This window comes from Montipora capricornis, chromosome 1, assembly GCF_036669925.1.
Source record: "Montipora capricornis isolate CH-2021 chromosome 1, ASM3666992v2, whole genome shotgun sequence".
Taxonomy (NCBI): domain Eukaryota; kingdom Metazoa; phylum Cnidaria; class Anthozoa; order Scleractinia; family Acroporidae; genus Montipora; species Montipora capricornis.
In genome coordinates, this window is record NC_090883.1 from 3,393,178 (window position 1) to 3,414,777 (window position 21,600).

At 38.0% G+C, this 21,600-nt stretch overlaps 1 protein-coding gene across 1 annotated transcript in view; it reads right to left on the reverse strand.

Moving 5' to 3' along the window:
* LOC138040543 (histone-lysine N-methyltransferase 2C-like) overlaps positions 1 to 11,034 on the reverse strand; it is a 56,125-nt gene extending 45,091 nt beyond the window's left edge. Inside the window, exons 1-8 of the mRNA XM_068886270.1 lie at positions 10,628 to 11,034; positions 9,274 to 9,320; positions 6,647 to 6,795; positions 3,907 to 4,003; positions 2,976 to 3,094; positions 1,831 to 2,305; positions 867 to 971; positions 176 to 233 (exon numbers count right to left, since the gene is read on the reverse strand). Of these exons, the coding sequence (XP_068742371.1) occupies positions 176 to 233; positions 867 to 971; positions 1,831 to 2,305; positions 2,976 to 3,094; positions 3,907 to 4,003; positions 6,647 to 6,795; positions 9,274 to 9,320; positions 10,628 to 10,634 (1,057 nt within the window). The 5' untranslated portion in view covers positions 10,635 to 11,034. The remainder of the gene's footprint in view (positions 1 to 175; positions 234 to 866; positions 972 to 1,830; positions 2,306 to 2,975; positions 3,095 to 3,906; positions 4,004 to 6,646; positions 6,796 to 9,273; positions 9,321 to 10,627) is intronic.
* Between the last annotated feature and the right edge of the window lie 10,566 nt (positions 11,035 to 21,600).

The window sequence follows — 21,600 nt, forward strand, 5'->3', positions numbered from 1 at the left end:
CAGGGTGAGTGCAAAAGGACTTGTACATGGATCTAGCTAAAGAACTTCAAGTTTGATTATATTCTATGAAATGCATTACTCTTTAATCAGCAATGTTTGTCCATACAGAGATCTGAGCTACAGTATTTCTTCACTCCTGACAGAACTGATAAATCCTAATCTTAAGCTCACTTACCAAGATGTCCTGCATCTTCCAAGTGATCCGGGCACAACATAGTCATGGATTTAATGTCCTGCAATAAATGAATATTCATTTGAATGCAATTAATAAATAACAAATATCAACTTCATACAATGTCCACTTTCCTTTTGGTTTATTTATAAACTCTGGTTGCTGGTATACTAAAAGTGATTTGGGAACAACAGTTGCACTACCAAACCTAAAGTCAAGTCCAAATACAAGGTGTACGCGCAACTTCCACACTCCAGAAACAATATCCACTTTGATGGCTGAGACCTTTTCTTATACTGGGGGAACACAACTTTTCCTATACACAGGAAAATTTGGTTTCATCAAACATGTTGATAAAGGTCAAATTACCACCATGAACGATTTGGAAAGCTGGCAATTCGAGTGTTAGCCCTTCGACCGAGCAAATCTGATGAAGGGCTAACACTCAAAACGTCAGCTTTCCAAATCATTCATGGTGGTAATTCCACTTTTATCAACAGGTTCGATAAAACCAATTTTTCCTGTTTCAATCTCCCAACGACGCAGCACCACAGTTTCTTTAGAAATTAGAAATTTATTTTCCTATACACACCCAAGATGTAATTTTTAAGGTTACTTTTTAATTGCCTTTAGCGACTCTCTCTTTCCTTTAAACATTTAGCACTCGAAATTTACATTTCTTCTCAATACAAACCTGAAAGGAGCCACTGCTGGCTGCGCAGGGATAATGGTAGGTCTTCCCACACCCAGGAATCTGACAAACCACACTTGCACCAAATCTGTTACAGTGATTACATCGCTGCAAAAAAAAAATCAATTTATTGTCTGAGATGACCCATTTGAAAATCAAACAAACCATTTAAAAAATGGGCCAAAGACAGTTTTCCTGGAAAGTTGTGGTCCTAAATTTTCTCCTCAAACCACTTAAAAGATTCAAAGAGGGTGTTGTTACAATTTTTCCAAATTTGAAACCAAACTAAGGACACTTTCCATTTTGACAGAACTGACCAGCCAGATCCCGCATTTTGGAAGACTATCTCTACAATGCATTCAAGTTAACGCAGTTCAAGGATAGATGTGTATCTATTCCTCCAGACGAATTTGATCATCACGGAGGTGTTCCTTTAAATTGTTGCATTTTCTTTGCTAACTGACAGGTCTGGCCGGCCAGTTCTGACAAAAAGAAAGCCCCCTAAGTTTCTACAAATAAAGCTAAAACCAGATAACTCCTTGCAGAGATCAATTTTTTTGCATTTTAAAATACATTAATATTTCATGAATTTGTAGACAACGGGAAGAGTATTTTCCCCTTAAAAAACTCAGTATAGTTTAAACATTACCCAAGTTAACATTCTGTGTTACAGTTATCACAATTTTGAAGTTTAGATACAGAATGCAGCATACCTGGCAAACTTCACATTTGATCCCTCACAGCTCCCAACTGTACATGTAAATACACACTCTAGCTAACTTGTATAGTATCTTTTGATTAATCAGTGTCATCACCCTACCCACTTCGAATAGCTTAAAAACAATTTGCATCTTGGTAACTTTGGAGTGGGACTGTATGGTTGAGATCTACAATTTTCAGTTTATATGTTGGTTCAAAGTTGACATGTGTCAGAATTTTTACGTATGTCAGCTACCACACCACTCACCTCTGATAACGCCTTGACAACAGCCTGGTCAACATTTATTAAATCGTAAGAATCTGTCTGACTGACTCCTTCAGACCATGATGCACAACAGTGGTGAGCCCATGTAAAGCCGTCTTCATCAAACACGTCGCCAAGATCTTTCTCCCTTGTGGTCCCAAACGTCGTTTTGTCAACTGTCAATTCCTGGTTACCAGATCTCAGAGGTAAGCCCACCACTACAATTCCTTTCCTTCTTCCACGACCAGGCGGTCTGCCAGGCCCTCGCCGTGTTATAACTGGCTGAGGCTCAGGAGGATCGTCAACATACTGACCAGTGTCCAATGGATCGATATCTCTGAAGGGATCACAGCCACTGTTTGTTTGGTCCTTTTTGCTGGGATTGTATCCAGGTGTTGGTGCGTATCTCTGGAGTTCCCCATGAAACATTCGCATCTCCACACCACAATTGCAGAATGAACAAACTTTGCTCTTTGCCCTGCACACAGAAAGAAAATTAGAACTTCAAAAGGACAAGTTTTCTCCAAATGGACCTTTCATCATAACAATAAATGTCAGACCATCTTCTCCCCAAAACGAACTTAAAAGGAAGCCTGGTTAGCATACATGTAGCAGTGGGTGCACTTGCCTTCCCACAATGTACCCGATTACCATTCTCAAACTCCCCCTGTGTAAACATCAATTTAATTTTAACTTCTAATCACAAGATAGCATCTCTGGCAAAATGGACTGCAAAGAAATAACATTAAGGAAACCCTTTTTTCCTTTTTAACATCACAGTTCAAGGTTTGAAGTTCGCCCCAAATGCGCCCACAATTCATGCTTTTGGGTCAGATTACAAACTTCACTTAGGCAGCGTTTACCTGAACACGGTATCATTTGTAACGGAACCGCATTGATTTTGATGTGGTTACATCTTCTGTTTACACAACACCGATCGAGAATGTTAGGGTTTAGAGTTAGGGTTTAGATTCTTTCCCTTAAGAAATCCGGACTGCAAGAAGTTCTTTGCAGCAACATCTTAGAAAGAATGTGATATATACAACTCGCAACAAGACAAGAGTTGCAAGCTACACACCTCAAGGTCCTGTGCTTTTGCCATCAATAATACATTATCGTTACGTGCTAAGTAATGAGTTTTTCCTTACAACTCAAGATCCTCGGTTCGTGTTGTTCTGTCGGCGAAGCCCAAACCATCAGATGACAGGTTATCGTACAGTGGCTGCCCTAACCCATCCAGAGCTTGCACAGAGTAAGATGGCATCTCCTGTCAAAAATAACAAATTATAGAGGCATTATAGAAACCCAAATCTGATTTTTGAAAAATTGCTCCTTCTATCCATACAAAATTTATCTCTCAAGGTTCGTTTTTTTACTGCCGCACTCCCCAAAATACAAATTTTCAGTCACACCTAATGAAAGGAACAGTCAAGGATATTTAAAAGAAAAACCTATGACTAATTATTTCAATTAGAAAGAAGTCACCAGGATTCAAACATGCTTTTACCTTGCATTTGGGGTATCATATTTTTTCTCACATTGTCTGTCTAGTCATATTGCTACCAACCTTTTTTTCTCTTAGAAATGTAATTATTTCTTTACTTCTGGTGGATCCTACGCTGTACTTATCTTATGTCATTTTGTCTCAACTCATAAACTTGTCAATTTGCAGTTGATGGATGCTAGAGTCAAATGTAGCTAGAATCACCTAATGCACTCAAAAGTTAACAGTTAGTTGTTAGTTTCAACTTTTGTCAGCAAAATTATATCGCACATTATTTTTCAGAAAGCTATAACAAATATAAACAACATTCTTCCTTGGATATTAGCCTAAGTTAATAATCAAACTTGCAAAGAATCTATTTAATGTTCCCATACTTTCAAAAGTTTATCAAGAAGGTTTAACATTGAAAACACTATCAAATTTTCCTGTAACATGTGTAACTCATTTCATCATCTAATTAACAAAATAATTATGAAAAAATTCTTCCTGATTTCCTGATCCCACAAATGGCATTTAGTACCCAATCACATTAATAATCCTTACAACAAGAACAAAACTACTACTTTATTAATTACCATCATGTTCCCATGTTTTGTGTTGTAGTCATGTTTGTCACGGTTGCGCTCAGTGCAGGAACCAATGGGCGAGGATTTGATGGGAGATTTCAGCTTACTGTAAAAAAAAAGAATATAACAGAAGAATAATTATTAATAAGGGGTGACTTGAGAAAAAAAAGTTGTTACAAAAAGCCACAACCGACATATCTAACACAAGCAGTTCACAGAGTTTAATAGTGCTACAGTATCAGACAAAAGTAACCCAACAGGGAACGCGTTTGTGGAACACCAATTGAACACCAAAGGGAACACTACGGGAACGCAAAAGGAACGCCAAGATTTCAGACGAAGAGGAACATGTTTGGAAAAAGAACGTATGTGCTCCTGTTATGTACCATATGGGAGTTCAAGAACTGTTGTAAAGCAAATAAATCAGTTACATTTGCATTCAAAAATGATTCAAATCTCATCCTTTTAGATCAAAAAGCCCCTTGACATTTTGCCTCTCACTCATGCAAACGGCAAAAAAAGCAGCGTAATTACCTTCTGCTGACTTCATAATAAACAAGAGCACAATGTGGTCTCAATTAAATTAAATAGCACTTCTCTTTCAATAAACCTTCTGACATCAAGTAATCATTGCAGCTAACTGATTGTCACCACAAAGAACTTTCGCGTGGCCATGCTCTAAATCTGTTCTTGTTCCTTCAGTGTTTCAGAAAATTTACAAAGACCTTTGGACGATGAGTAGTTATAATTCAATTCGCCTGGCAAGATTGAGATTGATTAAGTGAGCCGCGTGCGATGTAAATCAGCAGAAATTAGACAAATAAACGACTTGCTGCTTCAATATTTTTTGCACAAAAGCCGAAGACAAAGGAAAAAAATTCGTTCGACACCCATTTTGAATCAGAGAAATCATAGCATTTACAATAAACCCAAGTAAATGTAATTTACGGAAAATCCTGAATGATAGCAAGTAACACAAATCCATTCACACAAGTTTTTTTTTACATTCCATGTAGTGTGTGAGGCTGAAATGTTGCATGGTGCTTGCAACGTCATTTTCTACAAAACTTTGAAAAATTAAAGGTTCAAGGTTCAAGCAGGTTTTCAGAGAAGATGCGGTACAAGGCGGTTTCCCACAGGCTAACGCCATCAGAAATAAATGCCGGCAAAGTGAAATTATGCAAATTTAGAAATCGGCGACATGTCAAATTTTCATTGCCAGTCGACGGGACGCCAATTGTTGCAAAGAAAATTGAATTTAATACGTATGGCTACAAAAATCAAAAACACATTCTTTACACTGTATACTCTTCTTAAAGGCAGTCGCAGTTATCTTCCAAAATTACAGAGAAGAAAGGGTTTACAGCAAAAGGTTTCACTTCGTTAGTCATTTACAGCTTTGTGCTTTAAACTGGTGCAGTGTAAAGCGTTTCTTTTTCAGCATTTCTCTCACAACAGTCTTGGAAATGAACTTTTTTAGTAACTGCTGTTTTGTGCAACTTGTTTCGCAATGCTTTGGCGGCATTGTGGTAGGACAAGTTGCATGAAACATTTCACAGTGTAACATACCCTGCAAAATCGTTGCGAGACGAGTTGCACGAAAAGTAGAACTTAATTCTACTTTCAGCAACGGCTCTTGCAACTTGTCTTGCAAGGATTTTGGCCGTTGCAGGGTATGTTATACTGTGAAATATTTTGTGCAACTTGTCCCGCTACAATGTCGGCATATTTCCGGGGGGCGTGTGACAAAAATGGAATTTCCAGGAGAGGGGGTCCATTTTGTGAGCCGATTTTGGAAAATCCAAACGGGAGGGGAGCTAATAGGTAAAATCCCTTCAGTGGGGGGCGGGGGGGGTGGGTATGGATATTTTCTGGAACTACATGATATGTACAAGATAGGTCACCGAGCAAAATTTCTAAAGAAAGAAATTTTTTCTGCAGGTTTTATTTCGGCTCGCACGATTTTACGCAGTCTTTTCACTTCCTGTGTGTTGTGAGCACTACTTTTGACATGTGCAGGTTACACACGCTCGCGCAGCTAAAGACCCTTTCAAGCCTCCTTAAGACAGGTCCACTGTTCAATGTTAATGCTTTATATCTTACTTTGTAAGTAAAGGTGCCACGTTTTAATGCAGCACAAAATTTTAAGTTCCAAATTACGTAATGTAAGAGAATTTTGATTTTGTTTCATTCGTTATTACTGTTGTTGCTGTTAGTATTATTATCATTATTAATAGTAGCATTACCATTACTGATACCACAAAAAGAATTCTGGGATGGTTTAACCTGTAAGGGATTCCCCATAGGCAAGTAAAAATTATCTGGCTTTAGGCAAACCAAAATCAGTGAGGATCACTCCAATTAACAAGGAGAAAAAAGCTTAGAAGGGGCATACTTTTCAGTGGACAAAGGTGTGAACACTCTTGCCCCTACAAGGCTCCCAGATGTCAAGTAAGATCATCTGGTATTAAACAGACACTGTGTAAAACTATTTAGGAGGGAAATTTAATGACTAACAACTAGCAACACCTGTAACAACTTCATTAAAATGAGGAAGTCCTGAATTTTTCAGGCTTTTCTACGCAATTGCTTAAATTGCATTCATAACTGCGAGGATCATAGCCTTACCTGATTTGATATCTGCAGTTTAATATGTGAGTCATTTCATATATCATTTCGTTCGTTGAACAATAATTATTATATTGTTAAGTAAAATGATTAAAATTATAACTCTAGCATAAACATTTACCTATGGGCATTAAGCCTGGTCTTCTTCGTTTGTTGAGGCTTTGGTCTGTTGCGTACCCTTGTGGAACGGCCCTCTTCTCTTATACTCATCAAGAAGGTCTCTTCTGAATCTGGCATCAAGGGGGAGGTTGGATATGGACTCAACGAGTGCTGTCAGGGATGAAAAATGAAAGAAAAATGATTGAGCTTTTGAAGAGATTTTTCACAAGAGTACTAGCGCATGCGTTTGTTTCCTCGTGCTTTGTACTGTACAACTTATTCATTGATGCGATGGGAAGAAGGAGCATTTTGTATGGATAAGTAGCAGTTTCCCTCTTCTACTTTCCATCGTTTATCAGTGTGACAGGTATCTGTCTTCTCAGGGGAGTGGGCTCATGGCTGGTTTGTCAGGTTTTGCCAGCCATCAGTGAAGTCCCTTTGCATCTAAAATTTCTGGAGAAGTCGCAAATTTGCGACTTGTTTTCACCTTGGTAAAATAAATAAAGAAATGACAAAATTATTTTCTCCCGCGATGAATTTTCTTTCAATCTGAAGATAGGGTAATTGTAACATAATTTAGCTGTGATGTTATGTGCACAATTCCATTCCTTCGATCATTTGCCATTTTCGGTGGTTTCTTTACACAAAAGTATTGCGGGCTCATATTTTGTTTTACTAAACCGCTGACAACAGAATGCAGCGTGACAATTTTGTAACTAAATTTTTGTATCCTGTTGCAAAATTGCAACTGGATTTTTTTGTTAATGTCAAACCCTGATCAAGTTTGCTCCATGCAAATTACCCAAAAACAAAAATAGACCACTTGAGATCAATTAACAGAATTACATCACAATAATATTACAAGATGATAAAAGTTGAGAATGTTGCTGAAAGAAAATAATAATATTACAAGATGAACTTTCAATGTGGTGTTACATGTTTGAAACAGGTTTTCTAAATTTACTTCTGATTGTAAACAGAAAAAAAAACAAGCTACAAGAAAGTACGAAAACAGATCCTCAGACACCACATTAACTTTCACAAGATTAATGATAAGATTCTTTTGACCTGGTGACTTTAATAGTTAACAGCTGAAATGACCAAGTCCAAACAAAATTATAAGTAATGTTAAGTAATATAATCAATTTGGCTTCTGGATTTTTCAGGTTACAGCTAAAATGATGAAGTGAAAACAAAATGTTTTCACACAACATCTGACAAACATGCGCCAATAATAATTACCACTGAATCTGTTGTTCTTTTGTCTGCTTTAAGGAGACAAGTAACACTGAAAAAGAAATGGCTAGACAAAAGAAAAACTAATTACCTAATCAAATATATAAACTGAGCAAAGGAATTTGAAATGGATACACTTAAAAGCAGTACACATTGCACTGAAATACTAAAATTTATAGTTTGAACCTTGTTAAGATTCTTCATTTAAAACTCATTATGGCAAAGATTATCATCTGCAGAAAATTTTTGTGAGCTTCAAAAACTTCAGAAATAAAACGAAAAGCCATATAATTAAAAGTGGATATGTGAACAATAAACACTCTGTTTGTATAAACAATTTCAAGTGGGAAACAGATTTAATAATGATTTATTTCCCACAATAAAGTTTGTTACAATGTAAATGCTCTTGAAGCATTTGTTTCAAAGTTCAAAAATCTACAGAGAGAGTAAATGAAAGTAAACAAAGGTTTCTTTCTACATGTTTGTGTTTCATTCTCCCACATATTTTTTGGGGGTAAAACAATAACTTCTCTCACCAGGCACAAAGGAAATGGGATTTTGTGAACTACTTCCTAAACACCTTACATTCTCAAGTTGCTGAGTACTTCTGTACAATAAACTACTGGCCTAAACACTGAAAAAGTGTCCAACTTTCAGTCAAAGGAACCTTCCAGTTGCTTTCTCAGTTGGGAAAGGAAATTTGCAGATTATATCAACATTGCTCAACAAGAGAGGAAGGATTTAGTAATTATCGTTATAGTCCAGGGCTGAATTGGAATAGATGTGTTATGACAAGGCCAATAAACCTAATAAGGTATTAAGGATGTACAATGTAGACAACAAACATCAAGGTAACTTGACAATGCAATTCAGTTACAGCTTCACATGTTTCTGTTTTCTTCAAAGAACTTGTAACCAGCTGCAGACGCAAAAGAATTCTGCCAAAACTTCGTAATACATGGTCTGCTGATCGAGTAGCGTTGCTAAGTGTCAGTTGAAAAGATGTCATTAAATACTATCCTAAGAGATCCAAAACAAGAACGTTCACAAGCCCAGCTTTTTAAGTGCAGGTGGATGAAAGTCTCTCTCAAGTACAAGATAGCATTCCTGGCTAACGTTTAATAAAAACTTTGAGTTATTTAAAACATAATCAATTCAAGGAATTTAGAATTTCATTCTTTGTTTTAACCAAAATGCTTCTACAAAAATATCAAGGTCAAAAAAGGAATAGGTCGACTTCCAATACTTCACAGTTAAAAATCTAGCGCCACAAAATTCACCAAGGAAGTAAAACAAAAGACCCATTATGACGGATAACGAAATAAAGAGATACGAAAGACTCCAAGATACGGACAGCAAGAACAGTTTTTAAAGACGTTTTCACTAATAAGAGGGAGATGCTATGTTACTTACGATTGAGTCCGCGATTCTAGGTCTTCCAGGGCCTCGCTTGGATCTTCCTGTGAAATACAGTATAAACATGGGCTTTATTAGCACAAGAGAAAAATATACGAAAAACAAGATTGCAAAACTCATTTTGAAACCAAGGAAGATTCGTTGCACCTCTGGAGACTAAAATTTCCTAGGCGTTGTCTAGTGGATCGATTTTTTTGCAGCAAAAAAAAACTTCAATGAATTCGACGGTTTGGTTAATTGTTTTCCTCCCAAGGTCGAGATAGTTTTGCATCAGTGATCGTTTATACTAGAGAGCAAAAGAATGGAAGCCAAGGAAGCCATAAAGATCAAAATTAAACAAGTGTAGTATTGCAAGCAAAACTGGACTCTTTAAACAACTTCCTCTAACATTGAAATCATATCGAAAGATTGTGGATATCTTATCCATGGCCCATTCCATGGGGAAACTAAGATAGAACAACAAATGAACATTCATAAATAATACAAAATCGTCAAGAACGCAGATGTTTCAACCGGTAAAAGGATGAAGAACTTCCCAAGCAAGCTCATCTTCGTGCCGTTCACAGAGCCGTTGCTCGGTTGACTTAAGATAAACCTACACTTCCGCGCAAATTGATGCTCGTGAGCTAAAATGAAATGGCCTTTTTCGATTTTTACCTACAGTACATCCGCCATCTTATGTCATTGCTAGTAATTATTCATATCGCTAGAACATTGGTTCGTGCCTTTGTTCGCATTTCGGGAATCAGACAAGTTTCTCGTCTATTCAATCTATAGAAGACGTTTTCTACAAGTACGGGGCTACCAAGATGTTTCTTCTACATATGTTCCAATCGTTGTATTCTTGAATCGTGTGTTACGCCCATCGAATAAAAAATCAACTGTTATTGGCAACATAACCCATTGAATGGCCGCTGTTGTGTTTAAAGGAAAGACAGTAAAGCGTTAATAGTTTTTCCGAATTTACGGTAGTCTCGGAATGTTTTACAAAATTTCGAGGATAAAAAACAGTCCCTAACAAATTTTTCATACAAATTCCCACCATACTGAAGAGTTTTGCAGAAATTTTACAGTTTTCCAGTTGCAACGCGCCACAATCTTTGGACCTATCACAAAATGGCGTCCCTTAGACGAGTACACAACATGCAAGAAAAAAACATATGTCCCTTTTCAAATAACAACTTTGCAGTAAATGTATTGATAACAATGACCCTAAAACAAGAGTACGACGGCTTTACAGTATGAACGCAACGCAACGCAAACGCAAAGGATACGATTCCAGTTTCCACAAATTTGTACGGTACAGCACGTCATCGTATGCAAGTTTAAAACAAAACAAAGTTCCACTCACCAGACATGTCCTTCAGATTCAAGCTCTGCAATCAGCAGTGTTACTTCAACGATATCTTCGGTCAAAGTTATTACACAGCAATCCACTACGCTTTCCAGAAGAAATTCGCTCCGCCTTTGCAACTCAGTAACGCGTCAGGTCGAACGCAGTCAAAAAGCTACAAACGTAAAACGACCACTGGACTCATCGCTCTTTTCCAAATTCCCAGAGATGATCAACACTTCGAGACCGATTTTTCTTAACTGTACATTGTTTCATCTCCGATAAAACACAATTCTGTTTCTTCGTCCGCGCATTGATAAGTCTCCACGAAGGGGAATTTCAGCGGCCTCTGAGCCCATAGCATGCCGCCATGCATGCTAGAAATATGCAATGGCCTTGCGCGAACAACATGACCCCCCATGATTCAGCCACGCCAATCAAATCAGCCCGCTCCTCCTCCAATAGTTAGCGCTGATTGGCCAGTGGCAAGTGACGCGGCAGCAAAGTGGAAAAATTTTCGTCAGCTGATTGAATTATTCCCGTGCCAAGAAATTTGTCAAGCGTTTCAAATACAGCGCTGTACAGCGCCTATTTTAATTTCGTGAACAAAAATCATAACAATTTTCCTTGAAGAGGGTGGCCTTAAAATACGAAAAATACATCAATCATTTAAGGTTGTAAAAAAAGCTTCAGACCACAAAAAAATCACGCAGAAAAAAAACAGAGGCTAAATTTAAACTTCCTCCGAAAACGTCGTCAAAATGGTTAAATTTCCAATGTGGAAAAAACAAGTAAATCATTTTGGTCAATTTTTTATAATAGATTGAATCATTCAATTGATGGATGAGCGCCATGTGTCTTCAATCTATGATGTCGTTGACAATAAGATTAGGGAAAAGCAGTAAGTGACATTTCCTGTCAAATTCTTTTGTTTCCGGAAATCCTCTCGTTTTTTGCAGCCCGATGTCAAGAAATTTTTTCGTGCTGTACAAAAACCTTTTTAAGAATAAGTTTAATGTCACTCGGGTAAAAAAGAATCATTCGCGACATTTTTTATTAAGCTTCTCTTTCGCTGCCATGGCAATAAAAGATTTGCAATGGTTTTTTTTTCAACGGTTTTTAACATGTCTCCTGTCGTCACTTTCCCAGCGCGCTGGACCGTTTATTTCAACCGTGCATGACGAATTTTGACGGTAGAAAACACGAGGAGTTTCTGAAAGAAAAACACAAGTTTCCGGGGATCTTCCAAGCTTCTTTGCCTATGGTGCAAAAAATTATGTAATCCCTGAGTCCATCACAAATTGTTCAACTTGCACAAAGCGCAAGAAGATAAATTTTCAAGTTACTCGGGCAAACTGTACCTCCATTGTGTAAAAGTTCGTTCCAGCTTTTGAATTTCTTCACCTTTATTAAGGCCATTTTTAAGGCTAAAAAACTATCGCTTGAAACGCCGAAATCACCAAGTTTCGCAACGAAAAATTATGCGAAAGCCATCCTCTAAAATCCATTATGACCAGTGGACACCAAGGAAGTGGAAGCCACTTCATTCAGCTGAGTCGCAAACATTTTCAACCTTCATGATCAATCTGCAGTTTGTAAGAGAACTTTACGAATGAGAGGCCTTACCTGAGTCCTTTATGAAATCTGTATGAAATCTTATGGATTATAAATGAAATGAAGAAACTTTACCTGGAGAGAAATTTACGCAATTGTTCAGTAAAATTGTGTTTCTGATACAAGTAATTTATTGTTCAGAAAAGTGACAAGATATATCTTCTGAGGTGAACTTATAAGTTATTTAGAGACCCCTATTCTTGAATAGCAATTGTTACTTGAAGCATGCCTTGTTTTGGAGAATGATGCTTATTTCACATTCTTTACTTGTACCAACACCACACGTTTACGTATTGGACTGCAATCGATGTAAATTTGGCGCCAAATCACAGTGCAGGGAATACCCCTTGAGAAATTTAAAGTGCCACGTATCTGCCAGCTGATTGGGTAACTTTGACAAAACAACGCCTTTTTTGGTTGAGATTAAACGAATCGGTTTATCAGTCTTTGCGTACGCGCATTGATATATTGGTTTGGCTATTGGTGATTCACTAATTTATCTTCATAGAGACGCTTCAGTGAGAACTCGGTTAAAATCTTTTTTTATAACGAAGTGTTCACATGACAGGACTGGTTGTATCAACACTTCAGCCTGGTTACAGAGAAAAAACAGACAATAAAGATAAAGCGAAAATTTCGCGCTTGGCTTGATCGTCAATTTTCACGCTTGAATGGTCGCGTTGCCACTTTTACATCCGACGGGGAAAAATGAACCGAAGCCAATTTATTCCGATAGTCGAGTCAGCATATGAAGTGGTCCTCATTAATTAATTCTTATCTTTTTATGCTCGGGACAAATCCGGATCACGTACAGCGAAGCATCTTTCCCATTGTCGAAAATTTACATACATACATACATAGTAACTTTATTCAAGATGCAAATAAAACTGACACAGATATCTAATATATACAGGTGAAAATTAAGTAATAAAACTACACATTGAAGGGGAAGTTAAGACGTTAACTCTTTGTAAAACTCCCTAAAAAAGCACACAAGTTAATATGTGTATTTATATAGCTGTATATACATAACATAAGGTTAGAAGATAAGTACAAGTAATTAAACATTCAAATACATTTTAATCTTGGGTAATAAAGAACCCAAAGTACAAACTTCTTCCTTAAGTCACTGCCATGTGTCAGTAAATTGAAAAAAGGGTGCGTTTTAATTTCTAGGGAAATTAAAAATCAAAGAGGGACAATGATTTTTTTCCACGGTGTTCCTTTGCATTAGGCTGATTTAGCAACAGAACGGGAACGTCAGTGGCGACGGCGCGCGCAGAAAAAACACCAATGAGAATTCAGAATAGAATAGACTCCACTATTTTCTTCTCTATTCTAAATTCTCATTGGTAGTTTTGCTGCGAGCGACGTCGCCACTGACGTTGCCGTTCTGTTGCTAAATCAGCCTAGTACCCGCGCTGTAATTGGCTAAATTAGCGGGCCGTATTCTACAGTACGGCCCGCTGTACAGCCCGCTAAATTTAAAATTTCGACAAAACATCATCTAGCTAGTTTTTCATGTCATTTCTGTTGCATAAACTTGTACTGAAAACTGTTTGAATCTTGCAAGGAACTATTTCAAACTTAACAGCCAAGAAGATTTAGTTTTTGCGATTTTGGCACGGCATTCTTTGTGGCAGTCGAACCTTCCGCTTCACTTTGACTAGTTTCCTTGCCCACGCGCCGGTTAACCTCAGAGATATAATAAATATCTTACTAGCCTCGTTTTCTCGGTCCGTACTGTAAGTTACGGATCCTCGTTTTTTTCCCGTTGATTTATGGTTTGCGCGCTTCGCGCTTGGGCCATAAATCAACGGGAAAAAACTCGGTCCGTAACTTACAGTACGGACCTCGAACTCGGTTAGTAAGAGGTATTTATCTTCCTGAGACGTGAGAGACCTGAGAGGAACCCTCGCAACGTAATTGACCTCAGTTTATGGTGTAATGTCTGGAATATTGTATTTCTCGCGATCAATGAGTTGGTCCTTTGCGTAGCACTAACTCAATAGAATGACTATTTCAGGGTTATGTACAATCAAAATTATAAATTACCCCTAAATAGTATACCCTCATCATCATATCATTATTTACAAGGTGCATCCCCAACCTAAATAGTACACCCTCGTCATCATATCATTATTTACATGCTGCATCCCTAACCAATGGAAGCGCGCAATAATTACTGCCTTACATAAGAAAGGTCCACTTAATGATGCATGTAATTATAGACCTATTTCTCTTACTTGCGTTTTATGTAAAGTATCTGAGAAATTACTTTATAGACATCTCTACACCCACGTGCGTGACAAGCTCAGCCTGCATCAACACGGCTTTGTCCACGGTAAGTCGTGTCTCTCTAATCTTTTGGAAACAGTGCATGAGATCAATACTATTTTAGAGGATGGGGATGTAGCAGATGTAGTAGACCTAGTCTACTTGGACTTCCAGAAAGCGTTCGATAAAGTTCCAAATGAGCGACTCCTGTTGAAATTAAAAGCATATGGGATGACCGGGCAGAAATTTTATTACTGGTAGAACAATGGCAGAGCGTGTAGGCGACGAATTATCCACATGGGAACCCGTACTATCTGGAGCGTCTCAAGGTTCCGTTTTGGGGCCCTTGTTGTTTCTTTTGTTTATTAACGATATACCTGCTATCACAACGAATACAACCACGCAATTTGCTGACGCTCCAAGTTAATAGGAAACGCACGATCAACTGCAACCATTCAGTCGGACTTACACTGCTTTTCTCATTGGGCTGACGTGTGGCGAATGAAATTTAATGAATCAAAGTGCAGCGTTTTGCATATTGGTAAAGACAACTCTAAGAATAACTAAATGATGGGCCATATACCCTTGCAAACGCTTGGAAAGGAAAGAGATCTGGGGGTGGTTGTTTCAGCTGGTGATACCCTTTGTTGGGAGGAACAATTACGAGGAATGATTGGAAAAGCACAATAAATGACGTCATGGATCATTAGGAACGTCGTATCTAGGAAAGCAGAAGTGTGATACCATTTTACAAAGCTTTGGTCAGACCCCGTTTGGAATACGCAGTGCAGGTGTTGGCCCCAACCGCAAGACACGGAAACTGGGGTATTATAGTGGAAAGTGAGGACTGCCAAAGACCGTTTACGAGGATAATTGAGAGCATGGACCTACTCCCTTATCGTCAAAGGTTACAGCGTCTCAGATTAACGACTTTACTGGAACGTCGAATGCGTGCCTGCTGACTTAATCGAGACTTTCAAAAGAATCAAGGGTTTTGTGGACTATGTTCACAATACGTAAACTATGTCTGGGATGAATACAGCTCACCCCACTCGTAATCTTAATGTCACATCTTATCATCCATTAAGATCAGCGCATGACTGCAATAGAGTTAAATTAAATATTGGAACCAGCTGCCACTACGCGTGCGAAATTCAACAAGTATCAATGCCTTTAAGGCCAGTAAGGCTGGTCTTGACCTCTTTAAGTTATCTAAACCTGATTCGCCTAATAGATTCTGGTAATGGTCGGAAGAAATCTTTAATAGTATAAGCGATATAAAAGTGAACATGTCAATTATTTACTAGCCAATCGCGATGTTGCCATGCGGCAAAGAGAACGCATGTTTTATGAGTCAATGAGTCATGAGTCATGAGTCAATGAGACTCACATTCAACATAGCAATAATTTGATGATTAAGCCTAAGCCCTCGTTTCAGTGATTAGGCCTAAGCACTCTTTGAAATTTTAGCTTTCATTTTATGGTTTAATTAACTGCACTACCTCGTTGACTCATTGACTCATGACTCATGACTCATTGACTCATAAGTACTTAACACTCTGCGGCAAAATGTCTTGTTTTTATAATTGATGTTGTTGTTCTCTGTTTAGTTTTTTTCTTTTGATTTTAGTATCCTCAATAATACATTTTTGATTTTTATCTCATGTTAATAATAATTTTGTAAATAGATTTTGTAAATAGAGATATCCTGAAGTGATATAATAAAGTTATCTCATCTATCTTATCTTACACCTTGCTCAGGTTTTAGCGTACAGCTTGGTGCAGCTAGTATCTCTGAGTGTTTACCCAGTCCCAATTAACCATGATATACCACAGACTGACCGACCACAACACCGGGAACTCTATGCCCTACTCTTTGCGACTAGTGTACGGGTTAATTCTTTTACGTCCCACAAGGTTATGAACATTGAAGGGTTGTGAGACGGGGCCCGGGTCTATCCTCCTTATGTTATTACAAATTTAAAGGCAGCACTTTCTTCTCAGGTAATTAAAGACTCTGATTGTTGGTCGGGCCGGAGTTTTTGATCCTGCGACTTCCTCGTCAACCAATTCTGTCCTTATAGGGAAATATAGCCAACTTTGGTTGGCTCAGTTGATCCTAGTACGTAATCTTATAAAATCTATGAATAAGAAATGAGGATGGTAACGTTAATAATTAGAGCATTCTAGTCGATATCTAGCTCTGTGACCAGCATTCTCCATCCCCACTCGAACTCCCAATTGATCCGCAGCTCCCAACCGGCTTGGTATCTCGTTCTGGTAGACCATTGCAGCACAATCGCTCTGTCATGGGTTTTTTTTTTTCAGTGGGTTTGCATCAGTGCAACTGCAAAAATTGCTAGTCTAACAGCGATGATCTTCCTCAGTACCTTCCATTTCATTGTTCTTGTACTGAAACTAATGACTAAAATTAGTTAAATATCATGGAGGAATGGCTAAACCGAAATTGATAGCTCTGACCTGACGAAGGGCTAACGCTCGAACTTGCGTCAGTTTTCCACATCTTTCACAGTGGTAATTCAACCTTTATCTACCCGTTTGATAAAACCAAATTTTCATGTTTCACTCTCCCACCGATGCAGCACCACAGTTTCTTTAGAAACTAGGAATTTGTTAAAAACACAGTACCCGCAGTCAGACCATGATTCTCGCTTGGAACAAAGCTGAACCTAGGGATTCTCATGGAAATAAAATGCAAAAAGTAAAGGACAGCAGCAAAATTTAGAGCAAAGCTTTGTAAATATTAATACCGGGGAATTCATGCTTTTGCATTTGGTAGCATATTTAGTATTCTCGGAAAGGACGATAGGGCATCACGGCCATTCGCTCACACACCACTTGCTGCAGGGGCACCCAACGAGAATATAGTTCAAAACCACTTAAACATAGCATTGTTAAACTTATTTTAGTATTTAAACGGTAGATAGGCATATTTTTATCCCCTAAAAAATTTTCATCTGTTCGGATTTCCTAGCTAAAAGTCTAGTGATCCGAAAATTATAGGGATCAAAACGTACCTTTTCGAAAATGTTAGCCAGAAAAAAGGCTCCCGAAAATTCTAGGTGACCTTTTTAGGGTAAAAATCCGTTTAAAATGAGCGATTATACCATTTTTCAGATGTTCGAAAATCCTAGGAGAGGCAGGAAAGCAAGAAATTTTACAACAAATGTTCCGAAAATTATAGATCTCAAATCGTCTTCCGAACAGATATTTTCCGAAAATTGACGTTGGGTGCCCCTGTTGCTGGTAATACAACTGTATACATACATAAGAACCTATTTAATAATCCTCTTAGTTGTGCGCCCATGAGCAAGATGATGATGAGCCGTAATTTTCCCGACAACGGGCAAAAGGACGACTAAACATTGGAATCCCAGGCAAAACCCAAAGCTACGATCTCAGTAACAGTGGACGAATGCTACCGGTCGGATGAAAACAGACACTTTGTCTTTTTGTCTAGCGCGAACCGTGACTTAGATAAGCGCCCGGCGGCTGGTTCTACAGGAGTTGTTTTGGCGGCTCAAGGGTTAGAGCATCCAACATGTGCAGAAGGTCTTAGGTTCGAACCGTACCATTTTATGGTTGACCATCTTTGCGTTGCCTAGCAAAGTACAAGTGCTAAACTCGGTCGTTAAAGAACCACAGAGGGTTTGTAATGAGCAGAGAACAGATTGTCCAGTGTTGTGGTTTGCTCTTTTCAGGACACACTACATTTGACAGGGTCCCTGTCTCTCGTCTGATCCAACCAATATAGGACGAAAATAAAGTTGGGAAATAAATTGGCCTTTAATCCGAAAATACCGATTTTTCAGTAAAGACGCTTGACATCAATACCTACCAAATGCTGTCCAACCTTTAAGCTCCATTTGTCGAGGAAAGCATCCCTTGATCTCAATTATTCAATTGTGGTCGGAAATGACTCATTTCCATTGTGGGGCTGACGCTCGAAGTGATTTCCTGGTTGTTTTTTTTTTGTAACTTGACACAAATTCAATAAAGCAAAAATAGTTCATTCGGTCTCGGATTAAACTTGTAGAAGCTGAAAGCGAATCATATTTCAAGTTATACAAATCCCATACCAGATGAACTCGAATATACTTAAAAACTCGAAAATGCTGCCAGATTTAGAGATTAACAATACGACAATTGATTGATCCCTCTTCTCTATATTAGCCACTGTTTCTTGTAGTCATATAGAGATTATAACAGTGTTAATAAGTCGCTTCTTTTGTGGTGTGCATTCTTCTGGGAAATGTACAGAATACCCGTTCCTCTGAACCAAATACCCGCATTCCAAACGGAATAAATTAAACACATTTAAAACTAGTTTCCATTGTTTTGTGAGCAAATCGCTATTTTTAAACTTAGACCTCCTTTTTCTCCTTTTCCATGAAGCTACTTACAAATTGTCGTCATGACTTTCGCGGGCTGTATACCATGAACGAGGACTACTATCTGAGTTTTACTGCTTTTATTATTTCTCAGTTTTAACAGTGCTTTTGACGAACGCTCGTTTAACCCTGACAACAATTGAACGATATCGCACATGGAGCAAGTGTTGGGAGAAAAAATGAAATTGTGCAGAGGTTATTCAAGGGGTTTGAAACACAAGAAAGAACCCCTCCCTTTTATGGCTTTGCCGCCTTGTGACTTTTTTATGAATGACCATAAATGAATTCTCCCTGAGACGGGAGGGTATCTCTCCAACCACTAAGGATCAAGATGGCAAAGGTTGTTTGCGGTGCATTCACACCGTTGATGAGGCGGCAGATGCGAACATTCTGGGACAAAACGTTCGCGAGGCAGATAACGTTATAAGAGGAGAGCCTCCTTTCTTAACTGGGAACGGCATAATTCGAAAGTGAAGGCAACTTTAACTGCCTTATACGATGCGTTGCATACAAGAAGAGAAAGTTGCATGAATAGCAGAGCAGCAGAGAAACGAAATTAGGACGACTTTTTTCACACGGAGATATTCGTTGATTTTTTTAGTCGTGATGAGAAAATAACAAATCAAATTACTACAACAGCGTTAAGAAACTTCTTTGTTACGCAAAAATTCTTTGAAAACTGCATGGGATGCAAAGCAGTTTGTGATGTCCATCCTTGTTTGGTTGAGAAATAGCGAGTGACAATTTTTTTCACAGTCGACGTTCGCAAATTTTAGCAACTCCTCATAAGTGCGTCTCAGACAGACAAGAAAAAAATCGTTTGTTTTATGGTAAACGACTGACGAGGCTTCGTACCGGTCTTCGACTTCGCCATTCTTTCCCGCCAGAAATTGATTACGTGTTACCTCGACTTTGTCTTGCGCCAATCAGACGAAGAGACGGAAACACTGTAATTTGCGGTCAGACAAGGTAATCGAATACGTCTTGTTGGCAGCCGACTCGTGGAATGATCGAACGTTGACGGCCTTTTCAAATATCTTGCTGGTAAGCCGCAAATCAGATGATATTGAAACAAGGTGCGAAGGGAATCCCCTTCATCTGGAACCATTGGCCTGCATAATATTTTGGGGTCTGTCTGAAGGGGGCGTTCAGTTTTAAACCTCTTCAAGGAAAAAAAAATAATGGCATATGTTTTCTTTGAGATAAAAACTGACGATAGAAGGTCTGTCCGAGGTCATTTTCAAGTGCGAGTAAAATATATAAACCGTGTAAGCATTAATATGTTTCTAACAGTTCAAAATGGTCAAGAAATAGTTTAAAATGTTACGAACTCTAAAAAGCAATAAAGTATGTAAAATAAGTGATAAAACATTTGTGAAGTTAACAAAGGGAACATAAGACAATGAAATAATAACAGCAATGAATTAAATGCAAAATGACACACGAGGGGGTAATAAACATTGTAAAGAAATGCGTTTTAAATTTGACTTGACGTTTCGTATGCTGCTACATTATTAAACTTCGATGGCCGAAGAGCAATAGTCTCTATGATACAATGATAAGCTCCTTTAAAATTAAAATCCACAATATCCTAATCCAAAGACTTTCAGAAGAAAATGACTATATTGATTTATCTGTCTTAATAACAAAAATATATTAGTACTTTGGCTTTTCATATTTACACTTTGTATTGGTTTGATTTTAGATGATATTTTCTTATTTTAGTTGACTGTATACTCTGTACACTAGGTATTCGTATACCTGTTCGTTTGTAAAACACAATTGATTACCGTAGCTTTCTCTACTTTTTCTCTCTTGTATATACATCTAATCACTGCTCGCCTCGACTAGCTATTGCTACCTGCGAGCAGTGCAGATTGAAAAATGTATTATATAATGAAATTCTACAATAAACTTGAATAAACTTGAAACTTAAACTTGAAAAAGAAAAAAATGATCTTTAATCTTTAATCGGTAAACTATACTGGGAGTTACAATAATAAAGTTAAGCATAAATAAAATAAAATAAATACAATAAAGAACGTCTACATTGATGCGATAATGGCTTTAAATTCACTGCCGAGTGATTCAGGAATTACAGATATAGGCAAACTGTTCCAAGTCCTTATGGCATTAGGATAAAGAGAAATTTATACGTATCATTTGATGTACCAAATTGTTGAAAAGGTGCATAGTTGCAATGGCGCGAAGCTCTCGTATTTCGAAACTTCTTAGCTGGTAGAGAGATAGCAACATGCCCTTTGTAGATCTTATAAAACACACACATTTGGTTGACAAATCTTCGATGTTCCAACAAGTCCCAATCCAGCGCATCTATCATTTGAGAGCCCATGGCTAAAACGGGAATAATCTTCCTCAGTACCTTCCATTTCATTGTTCTTGTACTGAAACTAATGACTAAAATTAGTAAAATATCATGGAGGAATGGCTAAACCGAAATTGATAGCTCTGACCTGACGAAGGGCTAACGCTCGAACTTGCGTCAGTTTTCCACATCTTTCACAGTGGTAATTCAACCTTTATCTACCCGTTTGATAAAACCAAATTTTCATGTTTCACTCTCCCACCGATGCAGCACCACAGTTTCTTTAGAAACTAGGAATTTGTTAAAAACACAGTACCCGCAGTCAGACCATGATTCTCGCTTGGAACAAAGCTGAACCTAGG